Genomic DNA, 21,012 nt, shown 5'->3' with positions numbered 1-21,012 from the left:
TAACATGAGAGACTATGGACTCTGAGAAACAAACTGAGGGTTCTAGAGGGGAGGGGGGTGGGGGGGATGGGTTAGCCTGGTGATGGGTATTAAGGAGGGTACGTACTGAATGGAGCACTGGGTGTTATACAAAACAATGAATCATGGAACACTACATCAAAAACTAATGATGCACAGTGATTAACATAACATACATACATACATACATACATACATACATAAATAAATAAATAAATAAATAAAAGCTATACCCAAACATACACAAAATTAAAAAGGGTGAACAATGTATGCTCCATTGTTCTTCCATCATAAGTACAGGTGAGGAAGTTATGGCTTCTAGCCCAACTGGCTATAGAAAACCCGTATACAATTATTTACTCCCAAATACCCAACCTATAAGAATGAAGGTTTGTTGTTTTGTTTTGTTTTGACTTTTTACTTAGGAATAATTCTAAACTTACAGAAAAATGGGAAGAATAATTATTTAAATCATGTACCTTTACCCTTTAATACTTCAATCTGTGTTTCCAAAGGACAAGAACACTGACTTATATAACCACAGAGCAGTTATCAACTTCAGGAAATTCAATGTTGATATATTACTTCTATTATAGAATATATATATATATATATATATATATATATATATATATATATGAATATAGTCGGTCATATTCCAGTTTTATCAGTCAACCCAGTAATCTCTTTCTCCTTCGGTACAGGACCCAGCCCAGCTCTGTGATTAGTTGATGACTGTACTACCAACACTGCAATTAGTTGCCATGTGTTTTCAGTCATGGAGAGGGACTCTTGATCCATTTCTAAACTAGTGTTGATATATTTCAGTGACTTACTCTCTTGTGTAAGGGAAGATGTCTCAGATTAGGAGTTGACTCTATCTAATTCCTTATTCAGTTCATACACATTAAATCTAATATACTTACGAATCTATGACTGGATTGGCTTATTAAAACTAAAGCTCATATTCCTTCACTTATTACTATGACAGTGGTACATAAATGAATATTTCTTAAGCATCCTTTTTTTAAAAAATTTTTTTAAAGATTTTATTTATTTTTTGACAGAGAGAGAGAGAGAGCACAAGCAGGAGGGTGGCAGGTAGGGGGAGAGGGAGAAGCAGGCTCCCCGCCAAGCAGGGAGCCTGATGTCGGGCTCCATCCCAGGGCCCTGGGATCATGACCTGAGCCTAAGGCAGATGCTTAACTGACTGAACCACCCAGGTGCCCCGAGCATCCTTCTTTTAAAGTATCTTTTTTTGAGGTGAAATGGTCTCTGAGGTCTTTCAGTGACTATGTGAATTTTTAGTACTACTCAGTTATTAAAGGAATTGATCCAGTTATATGAGATTCACCCATGAGGTAAATACTGTTAGGATACATTCAGGAAAATATAGACATAATAAAAAAAGAATAGAAGTTTTCAGTTATGTCTAGGAACATGTGACTTTGTCAGAAAATCCTGTTTCCCTTTAAAAACAAAGGAAAAAGAAACAAGATTAATTGCCTGTTTTGGTATAGCATTTGTATAGATTCAATAATGATTATAACCTCCTGGAAAGCAAAAGAAAAATGGTAGGTTTGAGTTTATTGTAACTGAAAAGAGAGATAAGGGAGATGTGATAAAAAAGAAAATAACAAAGATGTGTTTTATGTGTTTTCATCTCCAAAGACACAAGAGGTTTTGTATTTACTACTTATCTTTAACAGTAAAATGCTCATATTCATTTTCTTAGGTGGGAGCTGCTCTAAGACCAGCCTTTTCACAAGATACCCCATCAGACATAATAGCAAAAGCCTGCCAGGTAAGAAGAAAAATAGGGTTTTCTATAGTTACCTTCTTTAAATTAATAGATACCTTAGAATTTCACTTCCAAGAAAGGAGAAAAATCAAATGTTTTTATCTTAGAAATACAACAGTGACAGTTTCTTCTTTTATTCTGTATCAAATGATGAAGTAGTAACTGTTAATTGCATCCCTTTTTTGGTCATAGCTGAGGAAATGATTTTGGGATACAAGGTCTTTTATCATCCAATAGTGAACAAAGGTATAAAAATCAGAGGGACTAAAAATAAAAGTAAGATTACAAAATAATTAAAGAATGCATATTAATGATAATTAGGTAATAAAAGATTTTTTTTGATCAGTTTGTGAAAATTCTATAAGTTTCTGGAGAATTTCACAATATGGAAATTTCATTGCAAAATTAATCCCAGGAGATTATTCTCACATTATTATATTTGAAAAAAGTCACAAAAGCACTTATAGTCCTACGCTTTTGATAAGTTCCTTTTTTTTAATGCCTCATTCTGAAAATGGATTCATGCATTAAGCTCTCGTCTTTGAGGAAATTGGATTCTTGATCTGCTTTCCTAAGGATAGAAGAGAAGCAACTCTCTCCTTCCACATTTTCTGGAGTACAGGGCTGTGGTCCCTCATTATTGCTTAGAATCCATAATCAAGCTACATGTGGCCTCTAGACAAAGAATGTTCTGTTATTTACAATAAGTGTAAAGTTCTTACTTTGTTTTCTCGGGCTGAATGAGTTTGCCTCTTCCTCCCATTGTTAAGTTTGTTGTTTTTTTTTTTTTTTTTTTAGAGAGGGAGAGGTGGGGTAGGGGCATAGGGAGAGGGGGAGAGAGAATATTGAGCAGGTTCCATGCCCAGTGAGGAGCCTGACACAGGGCTCAGTCTCACAACCCTGAGATCATGAGCTGAGCCAAAATCAAGAGTCAGACATTTAACCGACTGAGCCACCCAGGCGCCCCCTGCCCCATTGTTAAGATTTATTTCTCTGTAGTCTGCTGTCTTAATGATGGCCTTCAGAGAAATGAACTCCTCTCACAAACAGCAGACCAGAGAGAAAAGAGGGAGCCTTGTTAAAGAGAGAGATCTGTGGATCGTAATACAAACGTCAGAGTTAGAGCAGGCCGTTTGGTATGAGATGCCGACACACAAACAATCAGAAACCATAATCCTGTATAAATAAATGTATCATGATGATGTTTCAGAGCATAGTATTTAAGCAGACAAAGCCTACAAAGCTCCTGTTCATAGAAAAGCAAAGGCTATTCAGATTTCATCTTGTGGATGAGTAGTATGAAAATCTCCTGTTACTGAATTTGCCTTCAACTTCTTATTCCTTATGTGGCTGTAAGCTGCTTTTCCTGTACGAAGTTTCTTCTTTTCTACTTACACAGGCTTACGTTCTTGACCTCCTGTCCTGTTTCTGGGAGGAAACCTAGTTTTGAAACAGATGGACAATGGGTTGCAAGTTCCTTTTTCTTAAAGGAAAGTAAGGAGTTGGTTTTGGACAGATCATGAAACATGGCATCCATTTACTAGAACAGATGTCATGTTAAACCTGAAACTGAATCAGGGTAATTTTTAGGTATTATAGGGAGACTCTCAAATGTAACACAACTGGAGACAGTAATCAGTGGTTTAATAAAAAAAAAAAAAAATTCTTTAAATCAGCATAGGAATCATAAACATATATTTTAAATATCTTATTTCAGATTAAAATGGATAAATGTAGGTTCGTGTACCACTCTTGATGTAAGGCCAGGGTCTTTTCTCTGAATATGATTTTGCTGATTCAGTGCTACTTTATCTTTTTTCATAAGCCAAACCTATAATGCAGAACCTGCAGTTTCTACTTTCATACTCTATATTTTTTTTTTTTTTAAGATTTTATTTTCAAGTAATCTCCACACCCATAGTGGGGCTTGAACTCACTAGTTGCATGCTCTACTGAGTTGCATGCTCTACTGACTGAGCCACCAGGCACCCCGAGTTTCAGGTTCTTTAAAGTGAGGACTTGTGATTATGGAGGCAGGCTAGCACCACCAGACCACCCCTTCCTCGTCAGCATTCTTCCTTTGACTCCAGTGTCCCTGCACTTGCCTGGTTTTCCTTTTGCTCTTCTGGCATTTTCTTTTCAATTTCTTTCATTGTTTACTCTTATTCTGCTTGTCCCTTAAGTGTAACTATCTTCCCTGTGTTCTGTCCTTACACCTTTTTTTTTTTTATACATCAGTCCTTGAACAAATTTACCTGATAACATTGCTTTAGTTATTACCTGTTTGTGGAGAGTTCCCAGATCTCCCTAGTTATTGTTTTTTAAAATTTTAATTCCAGTATAGTTATATTAGTTTTGGGTGTACAGTATAGCAATTCAGCAGTTCTGTGCATTACTCAGTGTTCATCACTATAAGTGTGCTCTTCTCCCCTTCACCTAGTTCCCCCATCCCCCCACCCCCTCCCCTCTGGTAACCACCAGTTCTCTATAGTTAAGAGTCTGTTTCTTGATTTGTCTCTTTCTTAACCCTTTGTTCATTTGTTTTGTTTCTTAAATTCTACATATAAGTGAAATCATATGGTATTTGTCTTAGTCTCTGACTGGCTTATTTCACTTAGCATTATACTCCGTAGCTTTATCCATGTTGTTGCAAATGGCAAGATTTCATTCCTTTTTATGGCTGAGTAATATTCCATTGTATGTATATATATGTATGTATGTGTGTATATACATGCATATATATACTACATTCTCTTTACCCGTTTATCTGTTCATGGACACTTAGGTTGCTTCTGTAATTTGGCTATTGTAAAAAAAAAAAAAAAAAGTAAAAAATAGAACTACCCTATGATCTAGTAATCACACCACTAGGTATTTACCCAAAGAATACAGAAATACTAATTCAGAGGGATGCGTGCACACCTGTTTATTGCAGCATTATTTACAACAGCCATCTTTGATTCCTCACACTTTTTGCAAGTCTCTGGCCCCTCCCCTAAAAATATTTAATTGGTTTCCAAATCCTGTGATTTCTGTCTCCAAGGCTCTCTCAGGTGACACTCCCTTTTCATTCCATTCCCAGCTTGATCTATATCATCTCTGTCCCATAATACTGTAATAGTCATTTAACTGAACACATTGCTTACCATTTAAATACGTTCTTTCCTGGTATAAATACTGGAACAATCTTCCTAAAGCACAATTCTTTTTTTTTTTAAGATTTTATTGATTGATTGATTGATTGATTGATTGGAGTTGGAGGGGCAAGGGGAGAAGGAGAGAGAGACTCGCAAGCAGACTCCATGCTGAGCTCGGAGCCTGACATGGGGCTCGATCCCACAACCCCAAGATCATGACCCAAGCCGAAATCAAGAGTCGGATGCTTAACCAACTGAGCCACCCAGGCACCCCAAGCACAATTTCAGTTGTAATCTCCCTGCTCAGAAGCCTTGGAAACTGATTGCCCATAGAACAAAGTCTGAATTCAGTTTGCATGGAATTTAAATTGTAACATAATCGGATCCCAGTTAACTTTGCTAATCTCATCTCTTTTCCCATGTAACTCCTCTGTATTTATACACACAGACCTTCCTGATACCTAAACATTCCCATTTCTTCTGCTAAAAGTAATCTCTCCCTTCTCTGTTTTTAAGTGTAGTATTACAGTCCTAAAATGTTCATTCAATCTGTGTTTTCTTTCTTGAGGACAGGGACTAGATTTTTCCCCTTTATTTATTTATTTTTAAATCTCTTCCATAGCACCCAGAATAACCCTTTGCCTGTGGTAAGCAGAAATCTTGAAGAATTATTCACAACTGAAGTAATTCAGGCAGAAATTTTTTTCCGTTAAAATTTTTGTCACATTGGACAATGGAAATACGATAAGTAAATACTGTTAGTTTTCCACATAAGAGTATAATAACTTCCATCCTTGTTGTTGATTTGTTATTCAAAAATAATGTTGAACCACAGCATTCAGGGGGTTTTTTGTTTCATTTTCTTCATTGGTATTTTGTGTTTCTTCCCCCAAGGAAAAAAAAATCATATTTACTTCCTACTCTTATATGTTAATATTAATTTTTTTATAGAAAATTAAAAATGTTTTTCTTTGGCTAGGTGTGTAGTACCTGGATTGGAAGTGGAGTTGTCAGTGATCTCAATGACCTCCGTCGAGTGCACAATCTGCTTGTCTCTTCTCTGGACAAAGTGCAGGCTGGAAAAGGATCTTCTAGCCAGCTGTACCGAGAGAGTGCCACAACCATGGAAAAACTGGCTGTTCTCAAAGCGTGGGCAGAGGTAACCACAGCCTTTGTTTTTGAACCATTTCTCCATCCATGAGAAAATGTTCCCCTAGTCCTGTAGGTAAAAACAATTTTGTTTGATTTTTGTTGTTTTTTAAACTGACCTTTGGTATGCAGTGCTTTTTGGAAATCTGTTATTTGCTCTTTCTCACTGAAATATGTATATATTTATGTCTCAAAAGAGCTCTTACAAACCTTTGAAAGTTATGTTTTTTGTTTTTTGTTTTTTTAAAGATTTTATTGATTTATTTGACAGAGAGAGAGATAGCAAGAAAGGGAACACAAGCAGGGGGAGTGGGAGAAGGAGAAGCAGGCCTCCTGCGGAGCAGGGAGCCCCCTGCGGGGCTCAATCCCAGGACCCTGGGATCATGACCTGAGCCGAAGGCAGACGCTTAACGACTGAGCCACCCAGGCGCCCCAAAAGTTATGTTTTTTAATCAGTTTTTTCAAAATTTCTATATTGAGAAAGGGCTCCCCTAACTAATTATGTGGAAATTAGGCAGTACAGAGTCTGATGATCATAACATGGATTGCCAGTCAGCTAGTTCTTTGCTGACTTGCATTAATATGCTTGATTCACCTACCAGGAAGGCTGGCATAGTTTAGTATAAAAAGCATTAAATGTTAAATCAGAGGCCCTAGAACAAGTTCTCTCTGTCTGTAATTTACCGTCTTTGTGACTTTGGTCAAGTGATTTGATCTCTCAGAGCCTCAGTTTTGTTTTGTTTTGTTTTGTTTTTTCATTACAATGTGGAAAAATATCTTCTTGTAAGGCAATGTATATCAAAGGACAATTGTGGTTGGCACTGAATGGAAGATAGATTATTGCTTTTAAAAAATTAGATCAGGGGGCGCCTGGGTGGCTCAGTCGTTAAGCGTCTGCCTTCGGCTCAGGTCATGGTCCCAGGGTCCTGGGATCGAGCCCCACATCAGGCTCCCCGCTCAGCGGGAAGCCTGCTTCTCTCTCTCCCACTCCCCCTGCTTGTGTTCCCTCTCTCGCTGTGTCTCTATCAAATAAATAAATAAAATCTTTAAAAAAAAAAAAAAATTAGATCAGAACCTCACATAACTAAATTAATAATGCACGTTTTTATTGACACCTTTTTCTAATTTAAAGTTTTGCAGCTCATGCCTCAGCCTTGAATGCTGTCTAGTAATTCTTTTCCCTGCTTATCTTCTTTACCTTTGTCATGCTCTTCAAATGCCCAGCATATTCTAGATTTCTCTCCTGAAGACCTATCTTTGCTTATACTTTTTCACTCAGAAAGCTGAGGATATCCATTTTCCATCTCCTCAGAGTGTTACCTTGAAATCTTTAGATTTTCATGAGTTGGGAACTGTCCTTTCACCTGTTAGTTAATGTTAGTTAAGCATGAGTGTGAAGGGGAGACTGTCCAGCTCAGTGCTGTAGTCGTGCCCGCTTCTGTATCTTCAGCCCCTCCCTCTGTGTGCTCACTCTTCTTGCCTGCCTTCCTTCCCACCTAAGTGTATCCTTCTCCTCACTGCTTCCGCTCTCTCCTCTTCAGTCTCAGTTCACTGAGGGAGTTTCAGTATCTTCACTTCCTCAACTCTTGGTCACCTGCTTCTCAGTCCCCCACAATCTGGGGTCATTCTCACTGTGGCAGGCTGGCTGGGTCTGAGGACCCAGAGGGGGTTCTGCAGGACCAATCAACAGGATCCTTGGCTTCGAGCAGGATCAAAATCAAATGCACACCAAGAGGAAATGAGAGCATCATTTTATTGAAGATATAGAGACAGCAGATACAGACAGCATCTGGGAGACTTGGAAAGGAAAGGAGAGTGAGTCTCGTCTTTGCTTGGGGCGTGGAGTTTTTATTGAGGATGGTGGTCTGGTGTACATGCCCTCTCACACATCCAGGAACTGGTCAAGACAAGGAGTGCTCAGGTGTCCTGCCTAAGTCCCTTATGCCCTGGAGCTAGGGGTCTTGGTGTCAAGGTGTCTGGAGTCAGTGGTCGTGGAAAACGTACATGACGACCTCACCTGGTCATTCCTTAGATGTTGTCTGTTGTGCTGAAAGACTCCAAAGAAATCATTAAGTCCTTGACTTTACAAGGAGGACATACAGCATGGGTAAGGTGGGGGTACAGATCCCAGCAAGCAGGAAAAGGAGCAAAAAAAAACAGCTTTTCATGAGGTCCCTTCAGTTTCCCTGTGTCCTCACCACTCCATTGGAATCACTCTCACTAAAGTTACAAATCAGAGAGTTATCTGTATCACTGTGCACTCGTCAGTTTCCGTGTTACTTGGCCTCTCTGCAGCATTTGATATTGTCTCCTCTAGAAGCCCTTTGTTTTCCTTGACTTTTGTGACACTCCTCTCTTGCTTCTCCTCTTTCCTTTTCGTTGTTCATTCTCAACATCACTTGCTGGCCTCTCTTTGCCTGCCCACTCTTTAAATGTATTTTTCTTGTCCCTTTCCTCCCTCTTCGTACTTTATGGGCAGCTTCATCCATACCCGTGACCTATAGCTTTAACTTGCATATTAAAGATTGTAATTCTGGGGCTCCTGCGTGGCTCAGTTGGTTAAGCAACTGCCTTCGGCTCAGGTCATGATCCTGGAGTCCCTGGGTAGAGTCCCTCATTGGGCTCCCTGCTCGGCAGGGAGTCTGCTTCTCCCTCTGACCCTCCCCCCTCACATGTGCTTTCTCTCTCTCTCATTCTCTCTCTCTCAAATAAATAAAATCTTAAAAAAAAAAAAGATTGTAATTCTGCTTTTCCACCCAGACCTCCTAAATTCCAATCCCATATTTTTAGCTGTTTATTAGACAGCTAAATATATGGATGACCCATAAGTACTGTACACCCAACATGTCTAAAAAAAATACTGTGTTTTCTCTTTCTTCTTTTTTCCTCTTTATGTCAACTACTGGTCCTACCTCCTGTCTTCAGGCCAGAACCTAGGTATCAGTATTAACTGCTGCTTCTTCAATCCCCTTCATCTTATATCTAGTAGGTAACTAATTCCTGTGTATTTGACTTTGTTAATGCTATCTTTGAAAATAATGTCATTTTGTTCTGATAATAAAAATACCTATATTCACTACACATATTCAGAATATAGAGAAAAGGTATTATTGGAAAAAATCTGTAATCTTATCCTCTCTGTAATCATATTATCTTATCATCCAGAAATAACTATTTTTAATATTTTGGTGTATATCACTATGCATATACGCACATACAAGTCTATTTATATGCCTTAAAATGTGTGTATCTATATCTTTTTTTAAAATAAAAATGGAATTTTATTCAACATAGCAACTATTTTTTTAAATTTAGCAATAGAGGGGCGCCTGGGTGGCTCAGATGGTTAAGCATCTGCCTTTGGCTCAGGTCATGATCCCAGGGTCCTGGGATCGAGCCCCACATTGAGCTCCTGGCTCAGCGGGGAGCCTGCTTCTCCCTCTCCCTCTCCCTCTTCCTCTCCCCCTGCTCATGCTTTCTCTCTGTATCTCTGTGTCTCAAATGAATAAATAAAATCTTTAAAAAAAAAAAATTTAGCAATAGATTATATATACCTTTTCCATATCTATAAATAAATACTTCCTCTCTTCTACCCCTGCCTTTAGTTTGAGTCCTCATCATCTGTTACCTGGTCTATGCAGTTGCATCCTAGTTTTTTTCTACTGTTAGTCTCCCCTGCCTCCACCTCCAGCTGTTACTGTTCAGATTCTCAGAATAATCATTCTAAAATGCAAATTTTGGGCAAAGAATATGAATTGACAGTTCACAGAGAGGAAACAAAACTACACATAAACATATGGGAGGGGGGAAGAAATATAGAAACATTTCCCAGCTAAATTAACATCATTTTTAGAATAATAGTATTAGTAAAATTTTTCTAAAGGGTGATATGTATCAAAACACTTACTAAAACCACACATTAGCTGACCAGTTTATCATAAGGAATATTAAGGATATACACAAAGACTCTGCTGATGATGTTTATTGTGATGTTTATTTTTCTCTCAGAAAAATGGAAATAACTTAAAAGTATGTCTTGATCCTAAGAGATGATGGAATTAAGTGAATCGAAAATTGGGTTAAAAGTTATTCACAGGGATGCCTCTGGGGTGCAGTTGGTTGGGCGTCTGACTTGGTTTCGGCTCAGGGCGTGATCTCGGGGTCATGAGATCGAGCCCTGTGTTGGGCTCCACACTCAGTGGGGAGTGTGCTTGGGACTCTCTCTTCTCCCTCTGCCCCTCACCACCGCATGCTCTCTTTCTCTCTCTCTTTCAAATAAATAAATCTTTAAAAAAAAATTTTAATTAAAAAAATAAAAGTTATTCACAAACACAGTATTATTTAAAAGACTATATATACACAACATGTTTAGAATACTAATGGTATTTTCTCATTTTCTTCATTTTACTTATACTTCTGATTTTTCTATTTTTCTTGTGTAAGATCTAATAAGAAAGATAAGCTAAACATTGTTTAAAAAGAAGTCTAAAAAATATGTTCTCCTGTATTGCAAGTAGCAGTGTAAATTCTAGAACCTTTTAGAAAGGTTTTGGCAGGGTCTGTTCAGAGCCGTAAAAATATTTGTAATCACTAATGCAATGATTCTGTTTCTGGGCCTTTATCTTAGGGAAAAATATCCAAAATACAGGAAGGAAATGTTTACAAAAAGCTTTACTTGGAACATTATTTATAATGTGAAGAACTGTACACCTTTTGCCTTTGAAAATTATATCTTGTCTTGTTAAGATTCCCAATGCTAAGTAAAGAATCAGAAGTAAATATAAAATTTCAATGTAGGGAAATTGTTAGATGTATTGTGGCTCATCCCCTACAGCCATTAAGAGTTATGGTTATGAAGACTAGCATTTCATGGGAAAACCTTATGATATGTTAATAGATAAAATTAAATACAAAATTCTTTGTACAACAAAATTACAATTTATAAAGATAGAATATGGTAACCTGGAAATTGGGATTATGAGTAATTTAAACTCATTTTCAAAACTTTTTGTGGTATAATTTTAAAATAAAATTAAAAGTTCAGAAAAAATACATAATATCTGATCTATAAATCCTGCAGTGACCTCTTCCCTTCCCCATTGCCTATGAAGTAAAACCTTCACCTACTTCTGCCTCATATTCTGTACTCAGTCTATACCAATTGCCAAAGCCTAAATGTATGTACAAAAACAAAAACAAAAATAACTGCAACAAAGAAGAATCTTTAAAATTATGTTTTAGGAAGTTGCTATTATACATCTTTTTGGTTTACTAAGTGGAGAGAAAGGATACAGATAATATATATGTGACTAGTAAATTATATGCTTGGCTCAACTCTCTATTATAAAGGCCAGATTGCTAAATATCACTTAAGAGGTTAGAAGGATATTTATGGAAATCCTTTCTCTGGCCCTTCTCCCATCCCCCTCCAGCCTTTTTCTTTGAATGCTGTCTGATTGTATCTAATAAGTCTGTGAAAGTGGAGGCAGTAAACAGGAAGTTATACCCTATGACCAAAAAAAACCACACATAAAAGGGGGCTTTGTAAAGTATAACAAGAGAAGCCAGAAAAATTTCAGAGAACCCTGCTGAAGGAATATTTTTTGAGAGGAATAGTCAGAAGTCAGATCGATAAAAAAAAGATTGTCTCCAAAGCAGGTAGAATTATTCTTTGGAGGTTGTCAGGAAATCATGAAGTTATAGACTTTTCAGTGTCTATACTCAATTACTTTCAATAATTCAATTGTATAATCATAGCAACTTAGATTTTATCATCTCTTAATATTATGCCTTGTTATTTCCTCCTCCTAAATATCTTACTAGGTATATGTGGTTGCTATGAATATTAAGAAGGAAGCAGAGTCAAAGCCAAAAAGAGCAATGAAAAGTACTGATGATGATGATGATGATTATGGTACCATAGATGAACTACCACCAGATAGTTTAATAACACTTGTGCAACCCGAACTGCCAACACTCAGCCGCCTATGGTTGGCGGCATTAAAAGACTATGCGCTTTTGACTTTACCAGCTGAATTTGCTAGTCAGCTCCCCCCAGATGGTAAGTACTGCATTCAGAGTTTTGCCTTTATGGAGTTCAGAGTAGTAATTAAACAAAATGTAATTGGTGGAAGCTGGCAACAATAATAATTAATAATATTATAGTGTAACTTACCCACCTTAAATTTATAAAGTGAGTATAACCCCTTAAATTTAATTATTTAATTATTAATAATTTAATAATATAATTTAAGATGTGGTAATGACATTTTAAATTTCTGTGGACTTAAACTTGGCACTCTGTCACTTAGGGCATGTTCTCTGTATTGAATTTATAAATTCAAATACAGCATTAAGCTCATTTGTTAACCCTAGCAAAAAGTTCTCACTGTTATAACAACTGTATCAGCTAGAGTACTCTAAATAACCATGCATAACAAGTCATTATGCATAACTATGATGAAGTTTATTGCTGTGCTGGTCAATGTATGCAAGGACAGATGGGGAAGTCCTCAGTTTGGTAGTGAAAACAGGAGTTAAGGAAGAATGGCAGAGGAAGGGTGAAAGAGAAAGACAGAGTTCCCTGGCTGTGGTAGAAAGAGAAGGTAACCAGGGTTTTAGGGAGTCTCTGGCAACAGTGAAGAGGAGGCCTGTGACCACAGGGTAGAGGAAGGTAGAGGATCCCCAGCAGCATCTGTAGGTGGAGAGGAAAGGCTAGAAACCCTAGCACTGGTGAGGAAGGCACAGGCCCTCCAGTTCTGCGGCTGCAGGAAAGACGTTACTTTTGGTGGCTTTGTAATAAAGAGAATCTCTTTGGCCAGATTGCTCTTTTGTACATGCTATGGTCTGAATTTTGTGTCCCCTCCAAATTCGTGTGTTGAAACCTAATCCCCATTGTGATGGTATCAGGAAGCGCGGGCCCTTTGGGAAGTGCTTAGGTCAGGAGGTGAAGCCTCTGGAATGGGATTTGTACCCTTAGAGAAAAGACCCCGCATTGCTCCCTAGGCCCTTCCACCATATAAGAATACAGCTGTGAGTCAGAGAGATGGCCCTTACCTGAGCGTGTGGGCAGCCTGATCTCAGACTTCCCCCCCCCTCCAGAACTGTGAGAAATAAATTTCTGCTGTTTAATAAGCCACCCAGTCTCGGATTTTGTTATAGCAGTCCAAATGAACTAAGACAGTAAGTAATGAGTATTTTTAAGTTAGTTGTTGATAAATGGTTGACCACTTACAATAAAAGTAATGGCTTTGATTGGCTTGATTATTTTACAGGTGGAGCATTTTATACTCCTGAGACTATTGATACAGCTAGACTTCACTACCGGAATTCGTGGGCCCCGATTCTCCATGCAGTGGCACTTTGGTTAAATAGCACAGGATTTACATGTTCAGAGTCTGCAGAAGCAGCAGCCGTACCTGGCTTACAGAAACGTGCTACACCCGTCAGTTTAAACCAGGCATCAGGAGCAACACCTAGTGCTAAATCTTTGCCGGAAATTAACAAAGACAGAATGCATCTGATTTTAGGTAGGTGTGTCATATTGATCTATTTCAAGATGTGTCACTTCTGAAATTCATATCTGTAGGGAAGAAAAAGTTTCCTTCTGTCCTTTTAGGTTCTGTGGCTGGCCTAAGAATTAAATTGGTATAAGACAGATTAACAGGAGAAAAGCATAGAGATTTAATATTTTCAACCTAAAGTAGCCATTAGGCCCAAAAACTTATATGCCATTTTACACAAAGAACAATAAATTGTGAAGATGTGACCAGACAAAGGGGTTTGGGCTGGGGGCAATAAATTGTGGGACAGGGATTAGGAAATACATGGGGGAAACTAATTTTAGTAGGTTTGTACAAGTCTGTTTCAACACTGACTCCCAGTCTTCTTTTCCTGATACAGAGAGGGCACCTTTCTCATGAGAAATTTTATGACCTGCTTTTAGGTGGAAAGTGGTCAGAGAGCCCTTACTGCATCTGCTTGCTGTTCATCAAGTACCTTCAGCTCAAAATAAGCAATATGCCAAAGAGGCATATTTTGGTGTGGCATGTTCCAAAATCCTTCATATCTTTCATTTTAATGCTACAGAAAAGTTTTATATACCACAGTCCAGAGAAGGAATAATAAGAGGAGGATTTTTTAACACATTTTCTAAATTGTTAACTGAATTTTTAATAGGAAAATTCAATTATTAAATACTCAAAATTTTAGCTGTCGGGGCCCCTGGGTGGCTCAGTTGTTAAGCGTCTGCCTTTAGCTCAGGTCATGATCCCAGGGTCCTGGGTTGGAGCGCCGCATTGGGCTCCCTGCTCAGCAGGAAGCCTGCTTCTCCCTCTCCCACTCCCCCTGCTTGTGTTCTCTCTCTCTGTCAAATAAATAAATAAAATCTTAAAAAAAAAAAAAAATTTTAGCTGTCATGTTCACTCACAGAGCAATAGTGAATAATTTTCAAGAAAAAAACTACATTTTTCTTTTTCAATGGCAGATTTTCTTTTTACCTGACACTTAACAGATTGTCCTATGAGGAAATAATAAAATGCAAAGTTAAAGCAAATTTGAATAAATCTCAATTTATAATTGCTTTATAGATGCTCTTTTAACATTAAGATATTAAAGACTCTAATGAGGCTCTTAAGCATTTTTATATTTTCTGGGAGGGAAGAGGAACACAGTTGGTAAGGTGAAATTATAGAACTCATTAGTAGATCTCATACATGAAAATAAGAGAGACTTCTAAAACAATGACCTTATCCTTATGCAAATTAAGAACAGTTGTTATCCATGATAATCCATTATGCCTGTGTAGCTTGCCACTACAAAATCTTTGTAGACATGAAAATTGTTTGGTAACCATTTAATGAGAAGTAATTTTATAATTTTCATAAGTTTATTTTTAATGTATTATTTTTTAAAGTCCTAGAAATAAAAAATTGAGTATCGGGGCGCCTGGGTGGCTCAGTCAGTTAAGCGGCTGCCTTCGGCTCAGGTCATGATCCTGGGGTCCTGGGATCGAGCCCCACGTCCGGCTCCCTGCTCAGCGGAGAGCCTGCTTCTCCCTCTCCCTCTGCCTGCCACTCTGCCTACTTGTGCTCTCTCTCTATCTCTCTGTCAAATACATAAATAAAATCTTAAAAAAAAAAAAAAAAATTGAGTATCTTCTTAATCAACTCCACGACCTTGGAGCTGCCTCCCTCTCCTGACCTTCAATTTGATTATTTTTTTTGCAATTTGTTAACATATTTTATTTTATTTTATTTATTTATTTATTTTTAATTTAATTTAATTTTTTTATTTTTTTATTTTTTTAAAGATTTTATTTATTTATTTGAGAGAGAGAATGAGATCGAGAGAGAGAGCATGAGGGGGGGGAGGGTCAGAGGGAGAAGCAGACTCCCTGCTGAGCAGGGAGCCCGATGCGGGACTCGATCCCGGGACTCCAGGATCATGACCTGAGCTGAAGGCAGTCGCTTAACCAACTGAGTCACCCAGGCGCCCTTTATTTATTTTTAATTTTATTATGTTATGTTAGTCACCATACAATACATCATCAGTTTTTGATGTGATGATCCACGATCCATTGTTTTCGTATAACACCCAGTGCTCCACGCAGTACCTGCCCCCCTCAATACCCATCACTGGGCTAACCAATCCCCCCTCCCCCCTCCCCTCTAAAACCCTGTTTGTCTCTCAGAGTCCATAGTCTCTCATGGTTCATCTCTCCCTCCAATTCCGCCTCCCTCATTTTTCCCTTCCTTCTCCTAATGTCCTCCATGCTATTCCTTATGTTCCACCAGTAAGTGAAACCATATGATAATTGACTTTCTCTGCTTGACTTATTTCACTTAGCATAATCTCCTCCAGTCCCATCCATGTTGATGTAAAAGTTGGGTATTCATCCTTTCTGATGGCTGAGTAATATTCCATTGTATATATGGACCACATCTTCTTTTTTTTTTTTTTAAGATTTTATTTATTTATTTGAGAGAGAGAGAGAATGAGAGACACAGAGCATGAGAAGGAGGAGGGTCAGAGGGAGAAGCAGACTCCCTGCCAAGCAGGGAGCCCGATGTGGGACTCGATCCCGGGACTCCAGGATCATGACCTGAGCCGAAGGCAGTCGCTTAACCAACTGAGCCACCCAGGCGCCCGGACCACATCTTCTTTATCCATTCATCTGTGGAAGGGCATCTTGGCTCTTTCCACAGTTTGGCTATTGCGGACATTGCTGCTATGAACATTGGGGTGCATATGGCCCTTCTTTTCACTACATCTGTGTCTTTGGGGTAAATACCCTGATGTGCAATTGCTGGGTCATAGGGTAGCTCTATTTTTAAATTTTTGAGGTACCTCCACACTCTTTTCCAAAGTGGCTGTACCAACTTGCATTCCCACCAACAGTGTAAGAGGGTTCCCCTTTCTCCACAACCTCTCCAACATTTGTTGTTTCTTTCCCTGTCCATTTTTGCCCTTCTAACTGGTGTAAGGTGGTATCTCAATGTGGTTTTGATTTGAATTTCCCTGATGGCTAATGATGAACATTTTTTCATGTGTCTGTTAGCCATTTGTATGTCTTCTTCAAAGAAGTGTCTTTTCATATCTTCTGCCCACTTTTTGACTTGATTATTTGTTTTTTGGGTGTTGAGTTTGAGAAGTTCTTTATAGATCTTGGATACCAGCCCTTATCTGTAGTGTCATTTGCAAATATCTTCTCCCATTCTGTGGGTTGCCTCTTTGTTTTGTTGAGTGTTTCCTTTGCTGTGCAGAAGCTTTTTATCTTGATGAAGTCCCAAAAGTTCATTTTTGCATTTGTTTCACTAGCTTTTGGAGATGTATCTTGAAAGAAGTTGCTGTGGGCGATGTCCAAGAGGTTACTGCCTATGTTCTCCTCTAGGATTTGGATGGATTCCTGTCTCACATTGAGGTCTTTCGTCCACTTTGAGTTTATCTTTGTGAATGGTGTTAGAGAATGGTCGAGTTTCATTCTTCTGCATGTGGCTGTCCAATTTTCCCAGCACCATTTATTGAAGAGACTGTCTTTTTTCCATTGCATGTTTTTTCCTGCTTTGTCAAAGATTATTTGACCATAGAGTTGAGGGTCCATACCTGGGTTGGTTCTCTCTTCTGTTCCATTGGTCTATATGTCTGTTTTTGTGCCAGTACCATGCTGTCTTGGTGATCACAACTTTGTAATATAGCTTGAAATCGGGCAACGTGATTCCCCCAGCTTTGTTTTTCTTTTTCAACATTTCCTTGGCGATTCGGGGTCTTTTCTGATTCCATACAAATTTTAGGATCGTTTGTTCCAGCACTTTGAAAAATGTCATTGGAATTTTGATCGGGATGGCGTTGAAGGTATCGATTGCTCTGGGTAGCATAGACATTTTAACAATGTTTATTCTTCCGATCCATGAGCATGGAATATTTTTCCATCTTTTTGTGTCTTCTTCAATTTCTTTCATGAGTGTTCTGTAGTTCCTAGAGTATAGATCCTTTACCTCTTTGGGTAGGTTTATTCCGAGGTATCTTATGGTTTTTGGTTCTATTGTAAATGGAATCGTTTCTCTAATTTCTCTTTCTACAGTTGCGTTGTTAGTGTATAAGAAAGCAACTGATTTCTGTGCATTGATTTTGTAATCCTGCCACATTACTGAATTGCTGGATGAGTTCTAGTAATTTGGGGGTGGAGTCTTTTGGGTTTTCCACATAAAGTGTCATGTCGTCTGCGAAAAGCGAGTTTGACTTCTTCTTTGCCAATTTGAATACCTTTTATTTCTTTTTGTTGTCTGATTGCTGTTGCTAGGACTTCTAGTACTATGTTGAACAATAGTGGCGAGAGTGGGCATCCTTGAGGTGTTCCTGATCTTAAGAGAAAGGCTCTAAGCTTTTTCCCATTGAGGATGATATTCGCTGTAGGTTTTTCATAGATGGATTTTATGAACTTGAGGAATGTTCCCTCTCTCCCTATACTCTGAAGAGTTTTAATCAGGAAAGGATGTTGTATTTTGTCAAATGCTTTTTCTGCATCAATCGAGAGGACCATATGGTTCTTCTCCCTCCTCTTATTAATGTGTTCTATCACATTGATTGATTTGCGAATGTTGAACCACCTTTGCATCCTGGGGATAAATCCCACTTGGTCGTGGTGGATGATCCTTTTAATGTATTGTTGGATCCTATTAGCTAGGATTTTGTTGAGGATTTTGGAATCCATATTCATCAGGGATATCAGTCTGAAATTCTCCTTTTTGATGGGGTCTTTGCCTGGTTTGGGGATTAAGGTAATGCTGGCCTCATAGAATGAGTTTGGAAGTTTTCCTTCTGTTTCTATTTTTTGAAACAGCTTCAGTAGAATAGGTATTATTTCTTCTTTGAATGTTTGGTAGAATTCCCCAGGGAATCCATCAGGCCCTAGACTCTTGTTTTTTGGGAGGTTTTTGATCACTGCTTCAATCTCGTTACTGGTTATTGGTCTATTCAGGTTGTCAATTTCTTCCTGTTTCAGTCTTGGCAGCTTATAGGTTTCCAGGAAGGCCTCCATTTCATCCAGATTGCTCAGTTTATTGGCATATAGTTGTTGATAATAATTTCTAATAATTGTTTCTATTTCCTTGGTGTTAGTCGTGATCTCTCCCTTTCATTCATAATTTTATTAATTTGGGTCCTTTCTCTTTTCTTTTGGATAAGTCTGGCCAGTGGTTTATCGATCTTATTAATTCTTTCAGAGAACCAACTTCTAGATTTGTTGATCTGCTCTACTGTGTTTCTGGTTTCTAATTCATTGATTTCTGCTCTAATTTTAATTATTTCTCTTCTAATGCGTGGCTTAGGCATCGTTTATTGCTTTTTCTCTAGTTCTTTAAGGTGTAGAGTTAGTTGGTGAATTCGGGATTTTTCTATTTTTTTGAGTGAGGCTTGGATGGCTATGTATTTCCCCCTTAGGACCGCCTTTGCAGTATCCCATAGGTTTTGGACCGATGTGTTTTCATTCTCATTGACTTCCATGAATTGTTTAAGTTCTTCTTTGATTTCCTGGTTGACCCAAACATTCTTGAGCAGAGTGGTCTTTAGCTTCCAAGTCTTTGAATTTCTGCCAAATTTTTTCTTGTGATTGAGTTCCAGTTTTAAAGCATTGTGGTCTGAGAATGTGCAGGGAATAATCTCAATCTTTTGATATCGGTTGAGACCTGATTTGTGACCCAGTATGTGGTCTATTCTGGGGAAAGTTCCATGTGCGCTCGAGAAGAATGAGTATTCTGTTGTTTTAGGGTGGAATGTTCTGTAAATATCTATGAGGTCTGTCTGGTCCAGTGTATCATTCAAAGCTCTTGTTTCCTTGTTGATTTTCTGCTTAGATGATCTGTCCATTGCTGAGAGTGGAGTATTGAGGTCTCCTACAATTAACGTATCATTATCAATATGACTCTTTATTCTGGTTAACAGTTGGCTTATGTAGATGGTTGCTCCCATGTTGGGGGCATAGATATTTACAATTGTTAGATCTTCTTGTTGGATAGACCCTTTAAGAATGATATAGTGTCCTTCTGTGTCTCTAATTACAGACTTTAGTTTGAAATCTAATTTGTCTGATATAAGAATTGCTACCCCAGCTTTCTTTTGAGGTCTGCTGGCATGGAAGATGGATCTCCATCCCTTCACTTTCAGTCTGGATGTATCTTTAGGTTCAAAATGAGTCTCTTGTAGGCAGCATTTGGATGGGTCCTGCCTTTTTATCCAATCTGCAACCCTGTGCCGTTTTATGGGAGCATTTAGGCCATTCACATTGAGAGTGATTATTGAAAGATATGAATTAATTGTCATCATGTTGTCTGTGAAGATGTTGTTTTTATAGATTGTCCCTGTAAATTTCTGTTGTATATCACTCTTGGGGTCTTTCTTCTTTTATAGAACCCCCCCTTAATATTTCTTGCAGGGCCAGCTTAGTGGTCACATATTCTTTCAGTTTCTGATGGTCGTGGAAGCTCTGCATCTCTCCATCCATTCTAAATGACAGCCTTGCTGGATAAAGTATTCTTGGCTGCATGTTCTTCTCATTTAGTGCCCTGAATATGTCTTGCCAGGCCTTTCTGGCTTGCCAAATCTCTGTGGATAGGTCTGACGTTATTCTGATATTCCTCCCTCTGTACGTAAGGAATCTCTTCCCCCTAACTGCCCTTAAGATGGTTTCCTTGGTTCTAAGATTTGCAAGTTTTACTATTACATGCTGGGGTGTTGGCCTGTTTTTCTTGATCTTGGGAGGGGTCCTCTCTGCCTCTAGGACGCGAACGTTTGTTTCATTCTCCAGATTAGGGAAGTTCTCAGCTACGATTTGCTCAAATACATCTTCTAGTCCTCTCTCTCTCTCCACTCCCTCCGGGATTCCAATCATTCTGACATTGGAACTCTTCATGGTGTCACTTATTTCTCTGATTCTATTTTCATGGATTCTGAGTTGTTTTTCCCTGGCCTCCTCTTTTCCCTTTTTATCTATTATATTGTCTTGAGGTCGCTTATTCGTTCTTCTGCCTCAGTTACCCTAGCTGTTAGATTATCTAGATTGGATTGGATCTCAATGATAGCATTTTTAAGTTCTGCCAATTCAGCTTTCATTTCTGCCCTCAGAGACTCTATGTTGTCATTAATTGATTTCTCCATTCTAGCCATTGTCTTCACAATTGCTAGCCTGAATTCCATCTCTGACATCTTGGTTATATCTGTATCCATTTGTAAATCTGCAGCATAAGTCATAATCTCTGAGTCTTTTCTATTTTGGGGGCTCCTCCTCCTAGTCATTCTGTTGATGGATGTTTGACGGAATATATAGAGTCCAAATTATTGACCAGAACCCAAGCAAGATGCACCTGTTTTCTTGGGACCTTAGGGTTGCTGGCCTCTTGTTTTCCTAGTCTG

General features: G+C 38.4%; 1 protein-coding gene across 1 annotated transcript in view; it reads left to right on the top strand.

The window, feature by feature from the left end:
- HEATR5B (HEAT repeat containing 5B) overlaps positions 1-21,012 on the top strand; it is a 110,502-nt gene that overhangs the window by 68,057 nt on the left and 21,433 nt on the right. The window contains exons 26-29 of the mRNA XM_036070397.2: positions 1,754-1,822; positions 5,936-6,115; positions 11,929-12,166; positions 13,380-13,634. Coding sequence (XP_035926290.1) covers positions 1,754-1,822; positions 5,936-6,115; positions 11,929-12,166; positions 13,380-13,634 — 742 coding nt within the window. The remainder of the gene's footprint in view (positions 1-1,753; positions 1,823-5,935; positions 6,116-11,928; positions 12,167-13,379; positions 13,635-21,012) is intronic.

This window comes from Halichoerus grypus, chromosome 10, assembly GCF_964656455.1.
Source record: "Halichoerus grypus chromosome 10, mHalGry1.hap1.1, whole genome shotgun sequence".
NCBI classification, from domain to species: Eukaryota; Metazoa; Chordata; class Mammalia; order Carnivora; family Phocidae; genus Halichoerus; species Halichoerus grypus.
This window is presented reverse-complemented; position numbering and strand designations above follow the sequence as displayed.